The sequence below is a fragment of the Tupaia chinensis genome, unplaced genomic scaffold, assembly GCF_000334495.1.
Source record: "Tupaia chinensis unplaced genomic scaffold, TupChi_1.0 Scaffold000187_1, whole genome shotgun sequence".
Taxonomy (NCBI): Eukaryota; Metazoa; Chordata; class Mammalia; order Scandentia; family Tupaiidae; genus Tupaia; species Tupaia belangeri.
In genome coordinates, this window is record NW_006159662.1 from 6,157,024 (window position 1) to 6,178,295 (window position 21,272).

At 41.0% G+C, this 21,272-nt stretch overlaps 1 protein-coding gene across 1 annotated transcript in view; it reads right to left on the bottom strand.

Moving 5' to 3' along the window:
• TLK2 (tousled like kinase 2) overlaps positions 1–19,238 on the bottom strand; it is a gene marked incomplete at its 5' end in the record, with an annotated part of 51,622 nt that extends 32,384 nt beyond the window's left edge. The window contains 5 exon segments of the mRNA XM_014587191.2: positions 2,216–2,368; positions 6,507–6,643; positions 10,457–10,567; positions 17,387–17,479; positions 19,190–19,238. Of these exon segments, the coding sequence (XP_014442677.1) occupies positions 2,216–2,368; positions 6,507–6,643; positions 10,457–10,567; positions 17,387–17,479; positions 19,190–19,238 (543 nt within the window).
• Positions 19,239–21,272: the final 2,034 nt, after the last annotated feature.

Genomic DNA, 21,272 nt, shown 5'->3' on the forward strand with positions numbered 1-21,272 from the left:
TCCGCTGACTCCAGCTGCATTCTTAAAAATGGGCAAGTAGAAAATGATATCTGACTCCTCCATCTCTATCTTCTTGCAGGGAGCACCTTAAAGTAGATACAGTCTTTGTGCTATTACTGCAGGGCATGTGAAAGCTCTAAACAAAGACATAATCTACTGCTGGGCTTTACAGAGAGAATGAAATCTAGAGTTAGCCAGAGAAGGCAAGAAGAGGCTTGTTTTAGAACTGTGAGATGCTCCACAGCTGAAGCATGGGGCTTTGCCTTCCCTATAAAAGAATGACCGACCACAGGGCCATCACGTTCTACTGGGTCCATCTAAACCCCCACTTTTATGTGTCTGTCCTTTCTCAGTCCACAGCCCTTCCCCTTGGGGTACCCTTCCTCTTTGCCCTTGGGCAGGGACACCTTCTTCAGTTCTAGACACACACATTTCAAAGTTTTTGATCCCACTGTTGGGTATATTCTAAGTACTAGGAGAAAAAGGAAACAGCATTCATATCAACCAGAAATGGCTAAAAAATAAAGCTTTTGAGGGTTAAGTCAAAGAAAATAGGGTAAGAAGAAAGACATCCACCAGAGCTGAGACACTCATCTCTTCCCGGGTGCAGAAATACCTGTATCTATATTCCCTCTTACACCATTAAAAAAAGAGAAATAAGAAGTCCTAGTCAATAATTCTCTCTGCCTCAAATAGGTTCAATACCAGCAAAGGATAATGTGACTCACTCCAACACTCCAGAGGCCTGTTTTGGCTTCTGGTCAAAAGCAAGAGCCAAATCACAGACACTCTAATTAACAACTGGACTGAAAACTATCCAGCTTGGATTGCTCACAGGACTCCAGATGGCCAGTGCTTACAGACACACTGCTCACCTAGACGGAATTCTAATTATTGTTCAGTGGCAAAGAAACAACCTATGCCTTCTTCACTCTTAAGCCAATGGCTTTGTACAATAAGCATGACAAAAGGAAATAAGAGTCAAATATATTTGCCTCAAGGATCATTCAAATTTGGGCTCCTACTTGGACTTTTTGAAAGAAATCATTTATATTTAAACTCTAGTCAAGTTACATGAAGTTTTAAGAATGAAGACCTTTTCAAGCTTAGTTCACTATGTATACTTTTATTACTATGCTTGATATAATTAGTTTATTCATCCATTCATCTTTTGCAAATAAACCGTGAGCTCCTAAGGCTAGGCCTGTATCCCAGAACAGGGGCTGGCATGAAGTAAGCATTTAACATAACATTGAGAAAAAGACTTCCCAATGCATCAGGTGTGTAGGAGGCAGGACTGAGATTAAGCCATCTGTCTCACTAGAATGAAGGAAGATGAATTTCTGGGATGTCATGGACTTCTAATAACTGTATAATACAAGAATTACTACACTTGAAGTGAATTATGGAATAGTATGCTTCTGAGAACTGGTACACAAACCAAAAAAAGGAAGAAAGAAAGAAGCATGGCAACCATGGCAGGTCCTCAAGTTACAGAATATACGTTTTGTTTGTGGCTATCTTTAGACCTGAAACTTCCTTTCAACTAAAGAGCAAGGAATAAAGGAATGGAACAGGCGGGCATCAGAGCCCAGGATTTTCTACCCTTCCTATTCAAGGTCTGTGCAACAACTATGGACTGACAGAGAAGAGACTGCATTGTAAGTTAAGATATTGGGGTTTTCCTTAGGTTTCCAGAACAGTAAAGAACTTCTGGTAAGGTCAAGATTTGGCTTAATATGAAAATGTCCCTTTCCTACATAACAGCTACTTTTTTCTTGGCTGACTCCTACAGTGCGTGACCATTAGCCAAGTATTCTTTCCACCAATTAAGAACACTCTTCAATCTGAAATGGGAGCCAGATGATCCCCTCAGATAATGTAGATGCACCGTAACCTCCAGCCACATATAAGTAATGGTATCACCCAAATACACTAATTCTGTAGTTGCTACAAGAGTGATCAAAATTCATGTCATGTTAACTGATATTACTTCTCCCTCTTGTTCAAAACCCCTAAATAAAGGGCAGGACTATGAGGACCCATTAATGCTATATGACTTTCATACCAGTTGAGCAATTCATTAATGTAACTCAAAAGAAAGCTTAAACAAAAGGGAGTTCCGTCATTGACAGTAGTTTCCAGAGGTACTCAGCAGGACATCCGTATTAGAAGGGTGTGTGGCATCGCATGTGCCTACCAACAAGGAACGTACGTTTCATTTTCAGCTCCATTGGTCTTGCTTTTCCGCTGCTTCTGCTCATTGGTGGCTGGAGGGGCCTGACCCATGGCAGGTGGTTTCCGCTTTGCTAACATTTTCCGTTGTCTTTCTATCTCTTCCCTCTGTGAATTTATTCTTTCTTGTTGCCTAGAGAAGAAGACAGTCAAAAGTCATCTTAATACAATTACAAATAAACATGAATAACTCATTACCTGCATGTTTCATAAACTTCAAAGAAAATAAGGTCTCTCAAATCAAACAGATCTGATTTTTAAAGTCTCTGACTTAAGACACTAATTATGATAATCTTCAGAGTGGGAAAGTACGCTGGAGGGAACATAAAAAAATTTCTATTATGACCTTATTTTCAGATTCAAAAGAAATAGTTTTTATTCCCTTTCAACAGTTAATAAACAAGAGCCCATTAAAAGTAAAGATCTTTTAAGTAAGAAAAAAGTATACAAGGGCCAGCAGGTGGCATGGTGGTTAGGGTGGCTGGATCCCACAAGACTGGGTGGTTCGTATCCCTAAGCCAGTGGGCATGAAAACACGCAACCATGTGTGCCCAAAATCCTGAGAGAAGAATGGAGAAGAGACTGCAGCATGGGCATCTCCTCATGGGGTGCTTTCTCACTTCCCACCACTCTCTCCAGAGAGCACATGCGTCCTACTGCAAACTATACAATAGTAATAATAATTAACTAATTTAAAAGAATAGAGAAAAAAGGTATACAAGGTTTCAAATGCCTTTTTTTTGTTTAGATTAAAGCTTCCTCAAATTGTTTCCAAAAAGATATCAAGTTTATAGGATACTAAGCAAAATAAGAAATAATAAATCTATTATTTATTGCAGTCTAAGTGAGTCATTATCACCCCATAAAGTCATCTCCACTAATATGGTAACACCTAAACTAAGTTTGTTTTTTTATTATTTTTTTTAACACACAAATACAGGGACCAACACATGGCATAATGGTTACATTGCTGGACTCCCATATAGTTGACTGCAGTTCGAGTTCCAGACCTGGCGGCTTAAAACTCACACCAGGCATGTGTGTGTGCATGCCCAAGTCCCAAGAAGAAAAGGGACCATGAGAAGTGATTTCTTGCTTTCTGTCTCTCTGTCTCTGTCTCTCCAGTGAGCACACACAAATCTCTCTAAAAAACAAAAGTTATAGAAAATAATTTTTTAATTAAAAAAAAAAAAAATACGGGGAGACCAACAGATGGTGTAGCGGTTACATTGGTGGACTCCCACATGGCCGACTACAGTTTGAGTCCCGGACCCGGTGGCTTGAGAATCATGCTGGGTAAGTGTGCATGTGTGCCCAAGATCCCAGGAGGAGAGTGGAGAAGTGACTTCTGCGTGGCCATACTCCCTCATTTTCCCTCTCACTGTGTCTGTCTCTTTCTCTCTCTCTGTACAAATTTTCCAGAACCAGGCCCAGCAGATGGTATAATTGTTATGTCACTGGACTCCCATGTAGTAGACGGTGGTTCAAGTCCTAGACCTGGCAGCTTAAAACTCAAGCCGGGTGCCATGTGTGTGCCTGCCCAAAATCCTGAGAGGCGAAAGGAGTATGGCATAGCCAACTCCCTGGGGGGTAATTTCTTCTATCTCTCTGTCTCTCCATTGAGCACACATGCCCTATAGCAAAAACCCCAATCAATCAATCAACAGATAGACTTCTAGAACCTTATGGGCATTATGCCATTTATAGAGTACAAAGAAAAAATCCTGCTACCATCTGCAAAAACTTTAAGCACTTAAAATTAATTACACTCTCCATCTCTATACAGACTTACTATCTTTTTGAGTAAAAGTCTAAAGAGACTGTGATCCCACAAGTAACCACTGTCAATGGCAAGAAGGAGCCACAATCAAGTCAATTGTGAGTCTGAGCATTTGATGGTTTTGGCCACTAGTGGGGATATGATATTTTATCTTCTTGATCCATTCTGACCAATCTGGAAGCACGATGGTATGTCACTTCCAGAGCAATCTGCACACTGTGGTCAGTGTCATGGAATGGGTATACACTGCTGAGTAAATGTAAGCACAGTGCTCTGGTGCAATTCTGTAACCACCAGACCCTGAGCTTACAGCTCAGAGTCCACGCTGCTCAGAACCTCTGGCCTAATTCAGAAGTCTATGATTTGCTTCCAGGATTTTTACACTAAAATATAGATATTTGAGGTACCAGTTGTAAAGCAAAAACATGTCTGAACTAAGTTGGAGGTTCATTCTTCATATATAAAACAAGGACTACTAATGTGTAATCTAGAGGTCAGTTTTAACAAAGTATTTTACATAGCATCGGTATTTGTACCTTTCTTTTGTACATATATTTGTTATTTATGTTTATTACCCAAAGTGTCCTATGTTCTTCAAATCATACTGATACTATTACTATAGGGAAAATAGGCAGGAAAGGCATCTGTAAACCTCCTAACTCATCCTGCTCTGGAAATGAAAAGTTTGAGAGCCCACAATGAAAAATACAGTGCTTTCATCCCACCTCCAGTCTCAAATGGAAATGACCTGACAAATCAAAATAAGTAAGATACATCAAAAGGTACCATAACCCAGGGAACCAGCAGTTAGCGTAATGGCTATGTCGCTGGACTCCCATGTAGTCGACCGCGGTTCGTGTCCCGGACCCGGTGGCTTAAAACTCACGCCGGGCGCGTGTGCATGCGTGCCCAAGATCCCGAGAGGAGAATGGAGGAGAAGGGATTGCGGCGTGACCATCCCCCCCGGGGGGTGATTTCTCGCTTTCTGTCTCTATGTCTCTCTCTGTCTGTCTGGTGAGCGCATGCGCCCTACAGTGAAAAATCTCTCCAAAAAAAAAAAAGGTACTACAACCTGAAGATACTTTTCATTTTAAATCATAAACTACTAGTAACTATTCACATAGTTGAAATTTTAGATTTTACATTTTAATTCCCTTCTTGGAGTACACACAATAGTTCTAATAAACTGAAAGAGTATTCAAGACTACAAGTTGCAGACTGGCACAGTGGGACTGGTCACCAGCCTGACCTCTCGCTCAGCAGCTCCTCACTTCAAAGAAGTGATCTTGATGCCTGGACACTGTCTCTAAAGATGCGTAGGGACATTTCCTAAAAGGTTTTTATATGGGTTTTATTTTGCATTATACAGTTTGAGTATCCCTTGTCTGAACTGCTTGGGACAAAAACTATTTCAAATTTAAGATTTTCTATAATTTCGGAATATCTGCACATAAAAAATGAGGTATCTGTATCTTGGGGATGGGACTCAAGTCTAAACCTGAAATTCATGTATGTCTTACTTATGCCTAATACAACATTATACAATGCTTTTATACTGCCACATTTTGACTATGACCTGTCACATGAGGTCAGGTGTAGAATGTTCCACTTGCTGCATCATGTCAGGGCTCAAAAAGTTTCAAATTCTGGGGACCGGCAAGTGATGTGGTGGTTAAGGTGCTAGACACTCCCACATGGCCGACCATGGTGCGAGTCCTGGACCTGGTGGCTTGCTTTATCACTTTCCTCTCTCCCTCTCTCACTCTCTCTGGTCAAATTAAAATAAACAAATGAATGAATAAATGAAATTGAATAAAATAATTAAGAAAAAAATTAAACTAAATGTTAAAAAAGAAATGTTTCAAATTCTGAAACATTTCAGATTTCAGCAACCTATACCTAACTCATGAAATTCTTCCTTTGGACCTTTCCTAGTCCATTTTTCCACGGCCCCAGAATATTCAACATATACTCATAAAAATTCATTACCTAATTAAAAATGTAACAAGTCAAACCCTAGATTTTTCCTTAGCTTTAGTGATTCTAATTCATTTAAGCTTTAACATTTAGCTCTTTTTTTGCCAAAGGGAGCAAGCACTCACCAGAGAGGGAGAAAGCACCCACCAATGGGGCACGGTCATGCCCCAGCTCCTTCTCTTTCATTTCTCCATCCTGTTAGGATTTGGGGTACTCTCACACATATGCCTGGCTGAGATTTTTTAAAGCCACTAGGGTGGGATCTAAGCACGGTTGGCCATGTGGGAATTGCATTACCATGAGACTATGTAGGATCAGCTCTAGAATTCATTTTTTATTCTTCTGATTATTTGTGTCATCTTTTTAAAACTTCATTTCATTTCTTATCTCTTTACATATCTTGTGATTAAAACAATGAAAAGATGACTACCATGACTAGGATTACTGATAACAATAATAGATAAATTAAAAGATGCAAACCAAATTCTCCATTTCATCATGAAAGTTCACTTACTTGATAAGGTTCTGGAAAGCATAACCATCCGTCCACTGTTCGGTAAAAGAGGCCCCGTGCCGGACAGTAGTAAAGTGGCCCAATCTCAAGCGGTCTTGCATGCTCTTATCTCTACATGCCATCTTCTCTTGCTTTGACTTAGCGAGAAAGGACAGAAAAAGGAATTTAACACCAATTTTAGAAACTCAAAACTTTATGAAAAGGGAAAATACTATTAAAAAGCCATGCACCATCTCAGAATAGTCAACCTCGTTCAAACATGCTTTAGATGGAACACCATTCTTGTTCAAACAAAGACAAAAAGGACAATGAAAGAATGGAAATATTTTTCCTGATAAAACTTCAATCTGCCTCTTTTTTTTTTCATTTTCAAGTTCAGCATCTCATATTTGGACCACATCAATGCCACACTCCTAAACTGTTTGCCTATTTTATATTTCTTCTCCATCCAAGCTATCCTAGAGAACTGCTGCCAATTCATGTTCTCAAAACACCGCTATGTGGACTTCTGGTTTCATACTCAAAACCTTCCACGGCTCTTTGCTGCCAAACACTGGATCCTGACATGAGAAAGCCCTCCACAGGCTGGAAGAATACATCCATCTCCAGGGATCAGCAGTTAGCCTAATGGCTATGTTGCTGAACTCCCATGCAGTCGACTGCGGTTCGAGTCCCAGACCTGGTGGCTTAAACTCACACAGGGTGCGTGTGCCTGCGTGCCCAAGATCCAGAGAGGAAAATGGAGGAGAAGGGATTACAACTGTGTTGAGTATATTTATATACATATATATATATATATATATATATAAATCCATCTTGTAATAGAATTCTTAGCAGGAGAGACATCATCTACCCTTGATTCTTGAGGGCATCACTCACTCAACTTATATTTACTAAAAACCAGTTACATATCAGGGACCATATGAGTGCTAAGTATAGAAAATGGAAAGAAACTGGTGTTTATGACTACAGGGGGACATAACCAGTAAATACGGCTGGTTTGTGTTTTTAGGTAGAAATTATGATTAAAAAAAAAAAGATTGAAGGAGGGGGCCAAATGGTGACCACGGTAAAACAAAGTACCCTGTGAAAATAACCCACATGATAAGTTTCTGTAATTACATCCAGAGACCTCCCTGGGTATATTAGGTGTGCGCGGGCCCATGATTTGGACTGGCTGGAGATAAAATAAATCATTTATTTCCCAGGGGAGATGGCCAAACTACAATCCCTTCTCCTCCATGCTCTCCCAGGGATTTTGGGCATGCACATATACAACAGGAGTATTTTCTAAGCCTCCAGGTCCAGGACTCAAACCATGCACTCAGCCACTAAGGATCCAAGACACCTTAGCCACCATGCCACTCCAATTAAAAATATTTTGAGGGGGGAATAGCAGTTGGCATAATGGCTATGTCATTGGATTCCCATGCAGTCAACCATGGTTCGAGTCTCACACACAGTGGCTTAAACTCATGCTGGGCGTGTGTGCACGCATGCCCAAGATCTCAAAAGGAGAATAGAGGAGAAAGGACTGCAGCGTGGTCATCTTCCATGGGGGTGATTTCTCGCTTTCTGTCTCTCTGGTGAGCGCACACACCCTATAGGAGAAAACTTCTCCAAATATTAAAGGGGGGGGCACCAGAGGATGATGTAATGTTTACGTTGTTGGGCTCTCACATGGCCAACCACAATTCAAGTCCCAGACCTGGAGACTTGAAACTCACATCAGGTGCGTGAGCGTGCATGCCCAAAATTCTGAGAGGGAAATGGAGAAGGGACTGTGGTATGGAAATCTCTCCTGGGGTGTGATTTCTCACTTTCTATCTCTCTGTCTCTCCAGCAAGTAACACGCCCAATAGTAAAAATCTCTGTTCAATGAAATTGTTTCAGAAGAAAAAGAAAAAGGCACCATGAGAGATAATACTGCGGGAGGATATATTTACTTGAGACGTCTAGTGTAGTTTGGGTTTTTTTTTGCCCTAGGGCACATGCACTGTCGAGGGAGAGTGAGAGACAAACACAATGAGAGGGAAAATAAGAAATCATATGCCCCACCCCCAGCAAGGGATGGCCTTCCCACAATCCCTTTTCCTCCATTGTCCTCCCAGGATGTTGGGCACGCATACACACATGCCTGGTGTGTTTCGTGCCACTGGGTCCAAGACTCAAACTGCAGCCAGATGTGTGGGAGTCCAGCAATATCATCACTACACCATCTGCTGGTCCCTCCAGTGTAGTTGAAACTGACTGGCAATTTATGTCATCGCTATGTCTTGCTTAGAACATGTTTCCTCTTCCTTACAGCTTTCCCCAATTAGTGTTATTTCCTTTAATAAACTTCTTAATAGGTGCACTATTCATATGAATAGGTTTCCTTGTGTATGTAATATATCTTTATTTCCTTTTTAAGTTTATTTATTTTATTTCTTCTGTGAGTAAGAAAGTTGAGGAGACAGAGAGGGAGACAGAGGAGAGAGACAGACCACAGGGTCCTGATAACACAATCCAACCTTGGTACACCTGCTCATTTTTTTTTTTTTTAAAGAAGTTTTTGCTATAGGGGGCGTGCGCTCACCAGAGAGAGACAGAGACAGAAAAAGAGAAATCACCCCCCAGGGGGGATGGCCATGCCACAATCCCTTCTCCTCCATTTTCCTCTTGGGATCTTGGACACGCACACACATGCGCCCGGTGTGAGTTTTTTAGCCACCGGATCCAGGATACAAACTGCAGTCGACTATGTGGGAGTCCAGCGACATAGCCATTATGCTAACTGCTGGTCCCAGACCTGCTCATTTTTAATGGGTTGATTTTTTACCATTAGGCTTAAGTGTCTTTCTACATTTTGAACACAAGTCTTTTAGGAGAGAAGATTGTATTTCCTCCCAAATTGTAGTTGCATTTTCATTTATGTTTCTTTATATTTCAGCATGGCATATCAGACATACAATAAATATTCCCTATTTAGAAAATTGATAAAGTACTAAAATTTCAATTCTTTTGGAAATAAACCTAAACTGTGTACTACTCCTAACAAACAGAAAATTCTATTTTCATATAATAACTCAGAAATAGCATTATTTTACTATGCTGTTCAGCTTTTATTACAATGGTTGAATCTACACAGACTTCAAGTAGTACCCTAAAACTTTAAATAAATTCTCTATATCAGTATATGCCTTATTTCTCTTGCTCATAAAAATGAGAAAAAGTGATTTCCCTCCTACAAAACTTGTTGAGTCAAAGAATAAAGTTCACCTCAATTATCTTCAAACTCAATAAAACAATTAATTTTATTGAAAGATAGTGTTCTCTAAGAGTACTCCAAAGCCTTCAAGAATAACCACCAGTGTGTCTCAAACCTCTAACAAGTAGTCTTTTAATAATTTCATTACTAAGTACTGCCATCTCAAAACTCCAAGAAATTCTAACTAGAATTTGTTAAATAGTTACTAAAGACACTTAAACGCAAGCTGCATCTAGTCAATTACTAATAAAGAAAACCTCAATTACAGTAATGATATGCAGGTAAGGACTTAAAAAACACAAACAAAAAAACCATTATTGCATTATTATGAACATGAATTATCCAAATTCCATTTCTGAAATGGTCTTTGGAGTTAAAATGTTACTCTAATAGCTTACTCACTTTGATTGTTAGGATGAATCTAAACATTTAGGAGAGCAACACTCCAAATACATTCTCAATTAGGACAGGTTGTCCCCATTCCATCAACAGCACACTCAAAGCAACGTCCAGCTGGAAAGCATGCCCCAAATTACCACTCTAGATGCTTGCATCAGTGTCAGACCAAGGGTAGAATCTACTTGTCAAACCCTAAGAAGTCTTGTCCTAAAAAGCCACACTTGCAAGTCTTTCACCTCAGGTGAGGAACGGAAGCCACACAATGAACACACTGAGCATCAGGCCACCATCACCTACTCACCTTTTCTATAAGGAGTTTCTTGCTCATTGTCACACATCTATTTAATCGTTCCTTGTATTTCTCTAGCATCTTTTGCTGTTCATCAATCTGCCGTCTCAGATCACAATTGGCCTTCAACAGAAAAAAATTTTGTTAATGAGCTCCAAGGAAAAAAGCAACTTCTTGGGAGAGAGAAAAATCATTTCTATCCATTGTTAAATCAAAGGCACACTTGCGGCTCAAACGTAAGAGTATCTTTGCCTTAAAAAAAGGGAAGCAGGGCCAGCAGGTGGGTGGCATGGTGGTTAGGGTACTGAATCCCACACAGCCAACTCTGTGGATTGAGTGTTGGACCTGGCAACTTGAAAAACATGCCATGCATGTATATATGTGTGCCCAAAATCCCAAAAGGAGAATGGAAAAGAAGAGGTAGTGACATGACCATCCTCCACCTAGGGGATGATTTCCCACTCCCCGCAACCCTTGTGTGTCTCTCTCTGGTGAGTGTATGTGCTGCACAGCAAAAACTTACACACAAAAAAGAGGTAAACAATTCATTCCTTTATTCTCCCCTAAAATTTTTTGTTATTAATGATGAATTCTGTTATTAGAACTGGGCACGTTTTCTACTCATCTTACTTTGGGCCTTCCAATATCCAGTTACAGCTAATCTTTACATGACAAATGCCTAAGCTATTACAAAATACAATACAATAAAAACCAACAATGACTGCTTAAAACTACACATAGTGGCCAGCAGGTGACATGGTGGTTAAGGCACTGGTCTACTACATAGCCAACTGTGGTTCGATCCTGGACCTGGTGGCTTGCTTTCTCACTTTCCCTTTCTCTCTCCCCTTGTCTCTCTCTAGTCAAATTAAAAAATAGTAATAGGGACCAGCAGACAGCATAATGGTTATGTCGCTGGACTCCTTCATAGTCGACTATGGTTCAAGTCCTAGACCTAGCAGCTTAAAACTCATACCGGACGCACATGTGAGCCCAAAATTCCGAGAGGAGACAAGAGGAGAAAAGACTGTGATGTGGCCATTCCCTCTGGGGAGTGATTTCTTACTTTCTGTTTCTCTGTCTCTCTGTCTCTGTCTCTGTCTCTCTCTCTCTCTCCCCCCCCCCGGGCGAGCCAAGTATCCTACAGCAATAATCTCTCAATTAAAAAAAATAACAAATAAGTAAATTTAAAAAATAAATAAATAAAAATACATGTAACAAAGTCAGCAAGTGGCGTGGTGGTTAAGGAGCTGGACTCCCACATGGCTGACCATGTGTGGCTCAAGTCTCAAACCTGGTGGTGGGACCAGCAGTTAGCATAATGGCTATGTCGCTGGACTCCCATTTAGCTGACCGCAGTTTGAGTCCCGGACCCGGTGGCTTAAACTCACACGGGGCATGTGTGCATCCATACCAAGATCCTAAGAGAAGAATGGAGAAGGGATTGTGGCGCGGCCATCTCCCCAGAGGGTGATTTCTCGCTTTCTGTCTCTCTGCCTCTCTCTGTCTTTCTGGAGAGCGCAAGCTCCCTATAGCAAAAACCTCGCCCTCGCCCCCCCCCCCAGAAAAAGAAACCTGGTGGCTTGCTTTCTCATTCTGCCTCCCTCTCTCTCTCTCTTTCTCGCTCTCTCTCGTAAGCACATGTGCCCTACAGAAAATGTTTTTAAAAAAATAAATAAAATTAATCTTAAAAAGAGAAAAAAAACATGTAGTAAGTGATTAAGTATTTATAGATTAAATATTTACGAAGGGTGATTAAGCACTTCTCAAAAAATTAAGATTTTTTTAAAACCACACACTGTTCTTTAACGATTAGATCTTTGTTCTTCAATTCTCATTTCCAAACATACTTCACCAAAGAAGCCAGGCACACCCATGCCCACATAAGACAGAGCAAACAAACAAGGCCCTGACTCAAGAATGCAAGCACACAGTCAATTTAGCTGTGGTGAAAAGCCTTCAGGATGGGCTAAATACTTTGAAAAATTCAAGCCTTCTACAATAACAGAGAATGAAAGAACCACTAACCCAAAGTCAAATTTGACTTGCAATTCCTAAAATTTATCCTTGTATGTTAAACAAAAGATCTCTACTCTTCTGGCAAAAAGCTACTTTATAATAACTTGCTTGAATAATGAGGAAAAAAATCTGTTATTTCCCAATAAAATGATATAAGCAATTTTGAAATAGTACAAAGCACAAAAATAAGATATTACAGGGAACCAGCAGTTAGTGTAATGGCTATGTCGCTGGATTCCCACGTAGTCGACTGCGGTTTGCATCCCAGACCCGGTGGCTTAAAACTCACGCCGGGCGGGTTTTTGCTATAGGGCGCATGCGCTCGCCAGACAGACAGAGAGAGACATAGAGACAGAAAGCGAGAAATCACCCCCCAGGGGGGATGGCCACACCGTAATCCCTTCTCCTCCGTTCTCCCCTTGGGATCCTAGGCACGCACGCACATGCGCCCGGCATGAGATTTAAGCCACCGGGTCCGGGACGCGAACCACGGTCGACTACATGGGAGTCCAGCGACATAGCCATTACGCTAACTGCTGGTCCCCCAGAACACTCCATTTTTGACACTTTTCAGCTCTATTTTTGCGGGGGGATGGGTTTGCCATAGGGCACATGTGGTCACTGGACAGAGACAAAAAGAGACAAAGAGGAAAAGTGAGAAATCACTTCCCAGAGTTGATAACCACACCACAATCCCTTCTCCATTAGTCTCTTCTCAGAATTTTGGGCACACACACACACACAGTGTGATTCACAAGCTGCCAGGTCTAGAACTCGAACTACAGTTGGTCATGTGGGAATCCAGTGCCTTAACTACCACATCACCTGCTGGCCCCCCTCAGCTTCATTTTCAAAATAACCCATGTAAAACAGCTTCCATCTCCAAATATTTCTGTCCTCATCATAAGCATAATTTCTTTCGTGATTTTTCCTATAGGGCAAATGCAACTGCCAAGTGAGAAATAACCCTCCAGGGGGGATGGCGATGCTACAATCCCTTCTCCATTCTTAGGATTTTGGGCACAGAGGCACATCTGGTCTAGGACTCAAACTATAGAATCAGTCATGTAGGATCCAGTGCCTTAACCACCATACCACCTGCTGGCCCATAGTAGTTTTTCCTTTTTTTTTTTTGGAGAGGTTTTTTGCTATAGGGCATGTGTGCTCGCCAGAAAGACAGAGAGACACAGAGAGACAGAAAACAAGAAATCAGAACCACAGGGGTGGCCATGTCGCAATCCCTTCTCCTCCATTCTCGACTCTTGGGATCTTGGGCACACACAAGCACATGCCCGGCTTGAGTTTAAGCCACCAGGTCCGGGACTCAAATCACGGTTGACTATATGGGAGTCCAGCGACTTAGCCATTATGCTAACTGCTGGTTCCCATTTTTTTAAAGAGAGATTTGTTTGCTACAGGGCACATGCGCTTGTTGGAAAAACAGAGACAGAAAGAAAGGGAAAAATCACTCCCCAGGAGGAACGGCCACACTACAATCCCTTCTCCTCCATTCTCGACTCTTGGGATCTTGGAAAAACACACACACGAGACCAGCGTGCGATTTGTAGCCACCGGGTCCGGGACCCGAACCGCGGTCGACTACATGGGAGGCCAGCGACTTAGCCATTATGCTAACTGCTGGTTCCCATTTTTTTAAAGAGAGATTTGTTTGCTACAGGGCACATGCGCTTGTTGGAAAAACAGAGACAGAAAGAAAGGGAAAAATCACTCCCCAGGAGGAACGGCCACACTACAATCCCTTCTCCTCCATTCTCCTCTTGGGATTTTGGGCACACACGTGCATAGCCCTGGAATGAGTTTCAAGCAGCCAGGTCTGGGACAGAAACCATGGTCAGCCATGTGGGAGTCTAGCAACGTAACCATTACACTGCCTAGAATGGCAAAGTGTAACTACATTTGGATAGATTTGACTAACCCATACTAAAGCATCTAAAAGCCAAAGATCACAAATTTAAGTGAAATCCAATCTATTTTTGGAAGGTGAGTGTTCCCTTGCTACATGCAATCAAACATATGGAATCAATCAAACTCTGGCAACTTATTTAAAAATGTCAGGAATTTTACATTTTTTTTTATTTTATTTTTTTAGGAATTTTACATTTTTGTGGTTGCTAACACTAATGTCTTCTAGAAGTTTATATTTATAGTAGCTGAACCCAATGCAACTATACTATCCCACTAAAACGGAAAAATTCAATGAATGACCTGTGTCTGCCTACAAGGAAATATGACAACTTATGGTCTTTCCCCCCACTGTCTATCCTCCAGATCAGAAACACAAATTCTAGTCAACTCCAAAACTTGGCAGTTGCCTTCATGTCTTCCTCTCTGACAGAGATGCTCCAACACCTTTCTACATCCAGGCAAAGGCCACAAGGTTCAGAAGACAATGAAGTGGAGGCAGCAGTGGTGAGTAAAGGAAACAGACTGCTTCCTGGACAATAGGGTGCCACTTGTTTTTTTATTTGTTTGTTTGTTTTAATTTTTGCTATCAGGTATGTGTGAGACAGACAGAGAGAGAGAAGGAAAATAAATCACCCCAGGTGGGATGGCCATGCCACAATCCCTTCTCTTCTAGGGATTTTGGGTACACACACACACATTCCTAGTGTGTTTCTCAAGCCACCAGGTTCAGGACTTGAATTGTGCAGTCAGTCACATGGGATTTAGCAACTTAGCCACTGCCACCTCCTAGCTCTGGCACCATTTTTTTTAAATGCAAAAAAAAAAGTATCAACTTAAGGGAATAAGGCCTGAAGCAGGAAGATAAGCCCATAACCCTTTTTCGGTCCATTAGAGCTATTCTGAATAAAAACCTGCCAGGGGGACCAGCAGTTAGCGTCATGGCTATGTCACTAAACTCCCATGTACCCGACCATGGTTCAAGTCCCGGACCTGGTGGCTTAAACTCATGCCGGGCGCGTGTGCGTGCATGTCCAAGATCCCGAGAGGAGAATGGAGGAGAAGGGATTGTGGCATGGCCACCCCCCCGGGGAGTGACTTCTCGCTTTCTGTCTCCCTATCTCTGTCTTTCTGGTGAGTGCTCGCACCCTATGGCAAAAATCTCTCCAAAAAAATAAATAAATAAAATTAATTAATTAATTTTTTAAAACCTGCCAGATACTGGAATTTGGCTAGGAAATTTTCTTTCCTCCCTTTTTAACTTCCGGAGAGAGAGGGAGAAAGAGGAAAGCACCTTCCAATGGAGTGCAGGTACACTGCACTACCCCTACTTCATTTATCCATCCTGTCAGGATTTGGGGCATAGATGCACACACAGCCAGAATGTTTTTCAATCTGTCAGGGCCAGGAATCAAACCACCGTTCAGCCATGTGGGATCCAGATCTGTTAATCACTAATCTAGATTACGATGCCTGACTGGCTAGAAACTTTTAATAGGCCAAAATTATCTCTATATTATCCATATAATGCTCTGTCATGAAAGCCCTGAAGGTTCTTGGGCCTCACGGAGCTAATTTGAAATGACTGCATTACTACAAAGCTAGATAAAACCTTGCATGTCCTCAATCACTAGAGAAGATCAAAATGCTACCCTACTCTATATATGCATTTGTATATATGCTACAAATGGTCCAGATGTAACTGAGGGGAAACATTTTAACTCAGTTAATAGAATGACGGGTGACACATTTTTCTAGTCTTTTGTTTATCATAAAGATCATGCTTTTTATAAAAAGAAAACAATAAACGTTTCTTACTTATTTTCACGAACAAGTTATTATGGCAAACTGTATATTTAAACATATATATATATTTTTTTTCTAATATCATGGTTTATCTTCTAGAACTTATCTTTTAAATTCCATGCTCATCATTTTAAAACTTTCATAAACAAAACTTTAGATGAATACGTTATAAAAGGTACAAAATTTCTCTGAGAAAAGAAATTTTACAATTCAAAAATACTGGGACCAGGAGATGGTGTAATGGTTACATCGCTGGACTCCCACACAGTCGATTGTGGTTTGAGTTCTGGACCAGACGGCTTAAAACTCACACTGGGTGCATGAGCATGAGTGCCCAGAATCCCGAGAGGGGAATAGACGAGAAGGGACTGCAGCACAGCCATCCCCCTTTGGGGAGTGGTTTCTTACTTTCTGTCTCTCCAGTGAACAAACATGCCCTATGGCAAAAATCTCTCTCTCTCTCTCAAAAATAAATAAGTAAATAAATTAAAAATAAATAAATAAAAACCAGGGAACCAGCAGTTAGCGTAATGGCTATGTCGCTGGAATCCCACGTAGTCGACCGCAGTTCGCATCCCGGACCCGGTGGCTTAAAACTCACGCCGGGCATGTGTGCGTGCGTGCCCAAGATCCCGAGAGGAGAATGGAGGAGAAGGGACTGCGGCGTGACCATCCCCCCGGGGGGTGATTTCTCGCTTTCTGTCTCTCTGTCTCTGTCTGTCTGGCAAGCGCACGTGCCCTATAGTGAAAACCTCTCCATAAATAAATAAATAAATAAATAAATAAATAAAAATCAAGAATATTGAAAAAGGGCCAGCTCCACTGAATAGCAGTTAAGCACTATGCATAAGGAGCTGGATCTCACATGGCCAACTGCAGTTCAAATCCTGGACCTGGCAGCTTGAAAAACACCCTTGGTGTATGTCCCTGTTTCTCTCATGTGTGGACTCTCTATCATTTAAGAAAAAAAAAATTTCTCATCTAGACATCAAATCAGTATCAAATTTCTAATCTAAAGAATAAAGATGTGATTCTCGTTCCTACTAAGATTCCTTCATATTACAGAAAAATGTCCAAATGATTTTATTATTTAACTTTATTTGACTATAGTTGTTATTTCTCTGATATGCACATAATTCAAATATACTTAACTGGTGCGTGCCATAATATCTCTTACCATATTTTAATACTTACTCTTAATAAATCATCTATTCTTCCTTCCTTCTTCTCTAAGTCAGAATTCTTACTGTTTTCTAGTGCAGATATTTTTTCTATTGTGAGGTCAGACTATAAGAGACAAAGACAAAATAAATGTAGGATTAATCTCAAAACATCACTTGCCATTGCACTTTTCTCAATACTTTTCTGAATAAAGAACTTGTAGCACAAACAGCCTGGGATGGTATCATTCCAGATAGTAAATCTGCTTCCTTCACTGCATTCTTAAGTCTCAGCTGGATTTCATACATCCTGCTATTTCCGGCACTTCAAAAACATGCCAATTCTGGAATCAAATATACTAATTCTCAAACTGCTGCACATTTAACAATACAAATATGCATTACTGTAGAAATGAAACTAACTTTGAATAGAAAAGAACTTCAAAGGAGACATGAACCACATCTCTATAGAACAAACATGCCATCTAGTGGAAACAAAGAGCAATCAGAAAGGGAAAGGTGAAGTTAGCTGGGTGCTCAACTACTAAGTTTGATTAACTAAACAAAAGCCAGTGATTCACATAAAACTAAAATAAGCTCAGGAGAGTCACAGAGCTCTTGATTTTAAGAAATAGTCCTACAGTGCCAGGGGGTGGCACAGCGGCTGGGGCACCGGACTCCCATCTGGTTGACCACATTTTGAGTCCTGAACCTGACAGCTTGCTTTCTCACTTTGTCTCTCTCTCTGTCATCTTTCTCTGGTGAGTGCACATGCCCTAAAGCAAGTCTAAAATAATAACAATACACAAAAAGAAATATTCCTACATTGCCAAGGATTCTGTCTTGAAGGCAACACAGATAACGGCACCAAAACAGGCTGAAAAAAACCCCACTATACTATTGGCTAACTCAACGCTATGAAATGAACAACCTATCCATCATCCTTTCAGCTTTAAATATTCACAACATTCCCTAATTAAAGAGTTCCTGAAAACTGTTTAAGGAGTAAATTATGTTGGTACACCACATCTTAGAGAAGTTTAGCAAGGTCTTGCAAATAAGCAGGCAACTACACGGAATAAATGAACTATTAATGCTTTCATAAAGTAAGGAAGTAATGTTTATTGAATGTCTATTGTAAGCACTGTCTTAATCAGCATTTTGTATCTACTGTCTGCTATCGTTACAATCAACCACATTTTACACATGATTTATACTGAGAAAACTGATGCCTAACAAGACATTGTATGAGCTACAGAGCCAGAATTTGAACCCAGGCCAGAGGCTTTCAGAGCGCAATTTTCAACACCATGCTGTAGTTCTTTTATTTTTTGGAGAGGTTTTCGCTATAGGGCATATGCACTCGCCAGAAAGACAGAAGAGACACAGAAAGACAGCAAGAAAAATCACCCTCCATGGAAGATGGCCACGCCGCAATCCCTTCTCATCTATTCTCCTCTCGGGGTCCTGGGCATGCACGCACACACACCCAGCGTGAGTTTAAGCCACTGGGTCCAGGACACAGACTGTGGTCGACCACATGAGAGTCCAATGACATAGCTATTACACCAACTGCTGGTCCCAACACCATGCTGTAGTAACAAGCATTTCTGCTATAACAAACTAGAAAGGTAAACAAAGGTCTAAAAAAGTTAAAGCACCTTCCAAAGGACTTGAAATACCCCAAATGCAAGTTCTGCATGAAATATACACAAATAATAAGATAAGGTTGGAGAAATAGGGGGGAAACAAAGAGAAGAATCAAAAAGTTCATATATGGTTAGCATTTATTCCCAGGCAGGTCTTCTCCCCTACTGTTCATTGATCACCAGCCTACCTGGGTCTGTCTGTGCTGGATGGAGATCTGTTTTTGGGAGCTGCAGGAAAATGTGTTGCCAGATCCTGTAGAAGAGGGACTGTTCTGCTGAGCCTGTAATAAAGATACATTACCAATCACAGGAAGTTCTGCATCTTTCTCCACAAACATTCTATGAATGCAAATGTTTACCACTAGATAAAACAAACCCTTGGCCACGCGGCCAACAGGACAGAAAAGCAATTCAAATATGAGACACAAGGGCTAGACCTGGTGGCTTTGACCATGTTCCCATGAATAGGTTTTAAGTATCAAATGGCTATAAATGAAATTTTTAATAAGTAAAATAGAGAAAATAAAAAGTTAATTCTTGTTAATAACTTACCTTTCTTTAAAAGAATTACTTTATTTACCCTCATTTATTTATTTACTTACTTACTACTTATTTTAATTTGACCAGAGAGGGAGAGAGGGAAAGCAAGAAAGCAAGCCACCAGGTCCAGGACTCAAACCACAGTCAGTCATGTGGGAGTCCAGCGTCCTTAACCACTATGTCACCTGCCTGCCCCAATAACTTGTCTTTTTCATTTGAATTTTAATATGCTTTTGACATAAAAGGGTTATTGAAGCATCCAGTGCACAGGGGAGACATGTGAGAAACTAGGCAGAAAGGACTGAGAACCACTATTCAGAACAGTCTCCTACACATGCAAATAAAGACACACAGGTCTAAAAATCCATGCTGCTTTCCAGTATGTCACTTGCTGACTGGGCATTCTAAGGCGCTTTTAATTCTATACAGTTTAGGTTTAATATAATTCAACTGTTCAGGAATATACATTCCTTACATTCTCTAGTCCTTTTAAAACAAGGCTTAATTGCCCCTTACTCAGCTGCTATGATCCATCACACACATTAACAGGCAACAGTAGATCTTCTTAGGATCACAGGGTAATGGAAATAACAGCACTACCATCTCATTAGAGAAAGCAGTGTTTCCAGGTATCTGAAATTTGTTTAAAGAATTATTTTATTGAGCATTTATTTATTTATTTAAATTTGAGCAGAGAGAGAGAAAGTAAGAAAGCAAGTCACCAGGTCCAGCACTCCAACCACGGTTGGCCGTGTGAGGAGTCCAGTGCCCTTAACCACGACACCAGTATTTAAATGTTTTCATACTTACTTTTTTTTTTTGGGGGGGGAGGTTTTTGCTATAGGGCGTGTGCACTTGCCAGAAAGAGAGAGACAGAGAGAGACACAGAAAGTGAAAAATCACCCCCCAAGGGGAGATGGCCACACCATGATCCCTTCTCCTCCATTCTCCCCTTGGGATCTTGGGCACACACAAACACGCACGTGTGCCCGGCGTGCTCTCAAATTTTTCCATACTTTCTACACATTCCTTTGATTACTGTTCTTACTTATCAACAATGGTATAACTACCATCTACTGAGCAATCAGACTGTAACTTGAGAAACAGGCCAGGCACATATGTGTACATGCCCAAAATCCTAAAAGGAGAGAGAAGTGGAGAAGGAATTGCAGCATGACCATTCTAGAAGGAATTAGTGTGACCATTCTCCATGTGGGTGATGTCTCCTCTCTCTGTCTCTGGCAAACACACACATACTCTAGGAAAACAAACAAACCAACCTTAAAAAGGAATTACTATTTCCATTTTACAGAGATTGAAAATGAAAATCAGAGACATTAAGCACCTATGTGAGGTCACACAGCTAGTGAGGGGAGGTGCAGAACTGAGGGATGTCTGCATCCACAGTAATGCTCTCAACGGCCACAGCAGACTCCCCCGACCAGGTCATAAGCAAACTAAGCACTTCATATACATCCCTTCTGTTAAGGCTCACAACAGCCTCACAAGGTAGATAAATTCTATTTTCTTTTTAAGTTTATTTATCAGTTTCTTCCATGAGAGAAGGAGACAAAAAGAAAAGGGTGACAGGGAGGACCTCCAACAGGGTCCTCACATCACAGCTCCACCAGCCAGGATCACCACACGCAGCGAGACTCAGAATACAAACCATTATGGCCTCAGCATAATAGAGAGCTGCTTTACCATTGTGGCTGGGCTGCGAACTCCCCT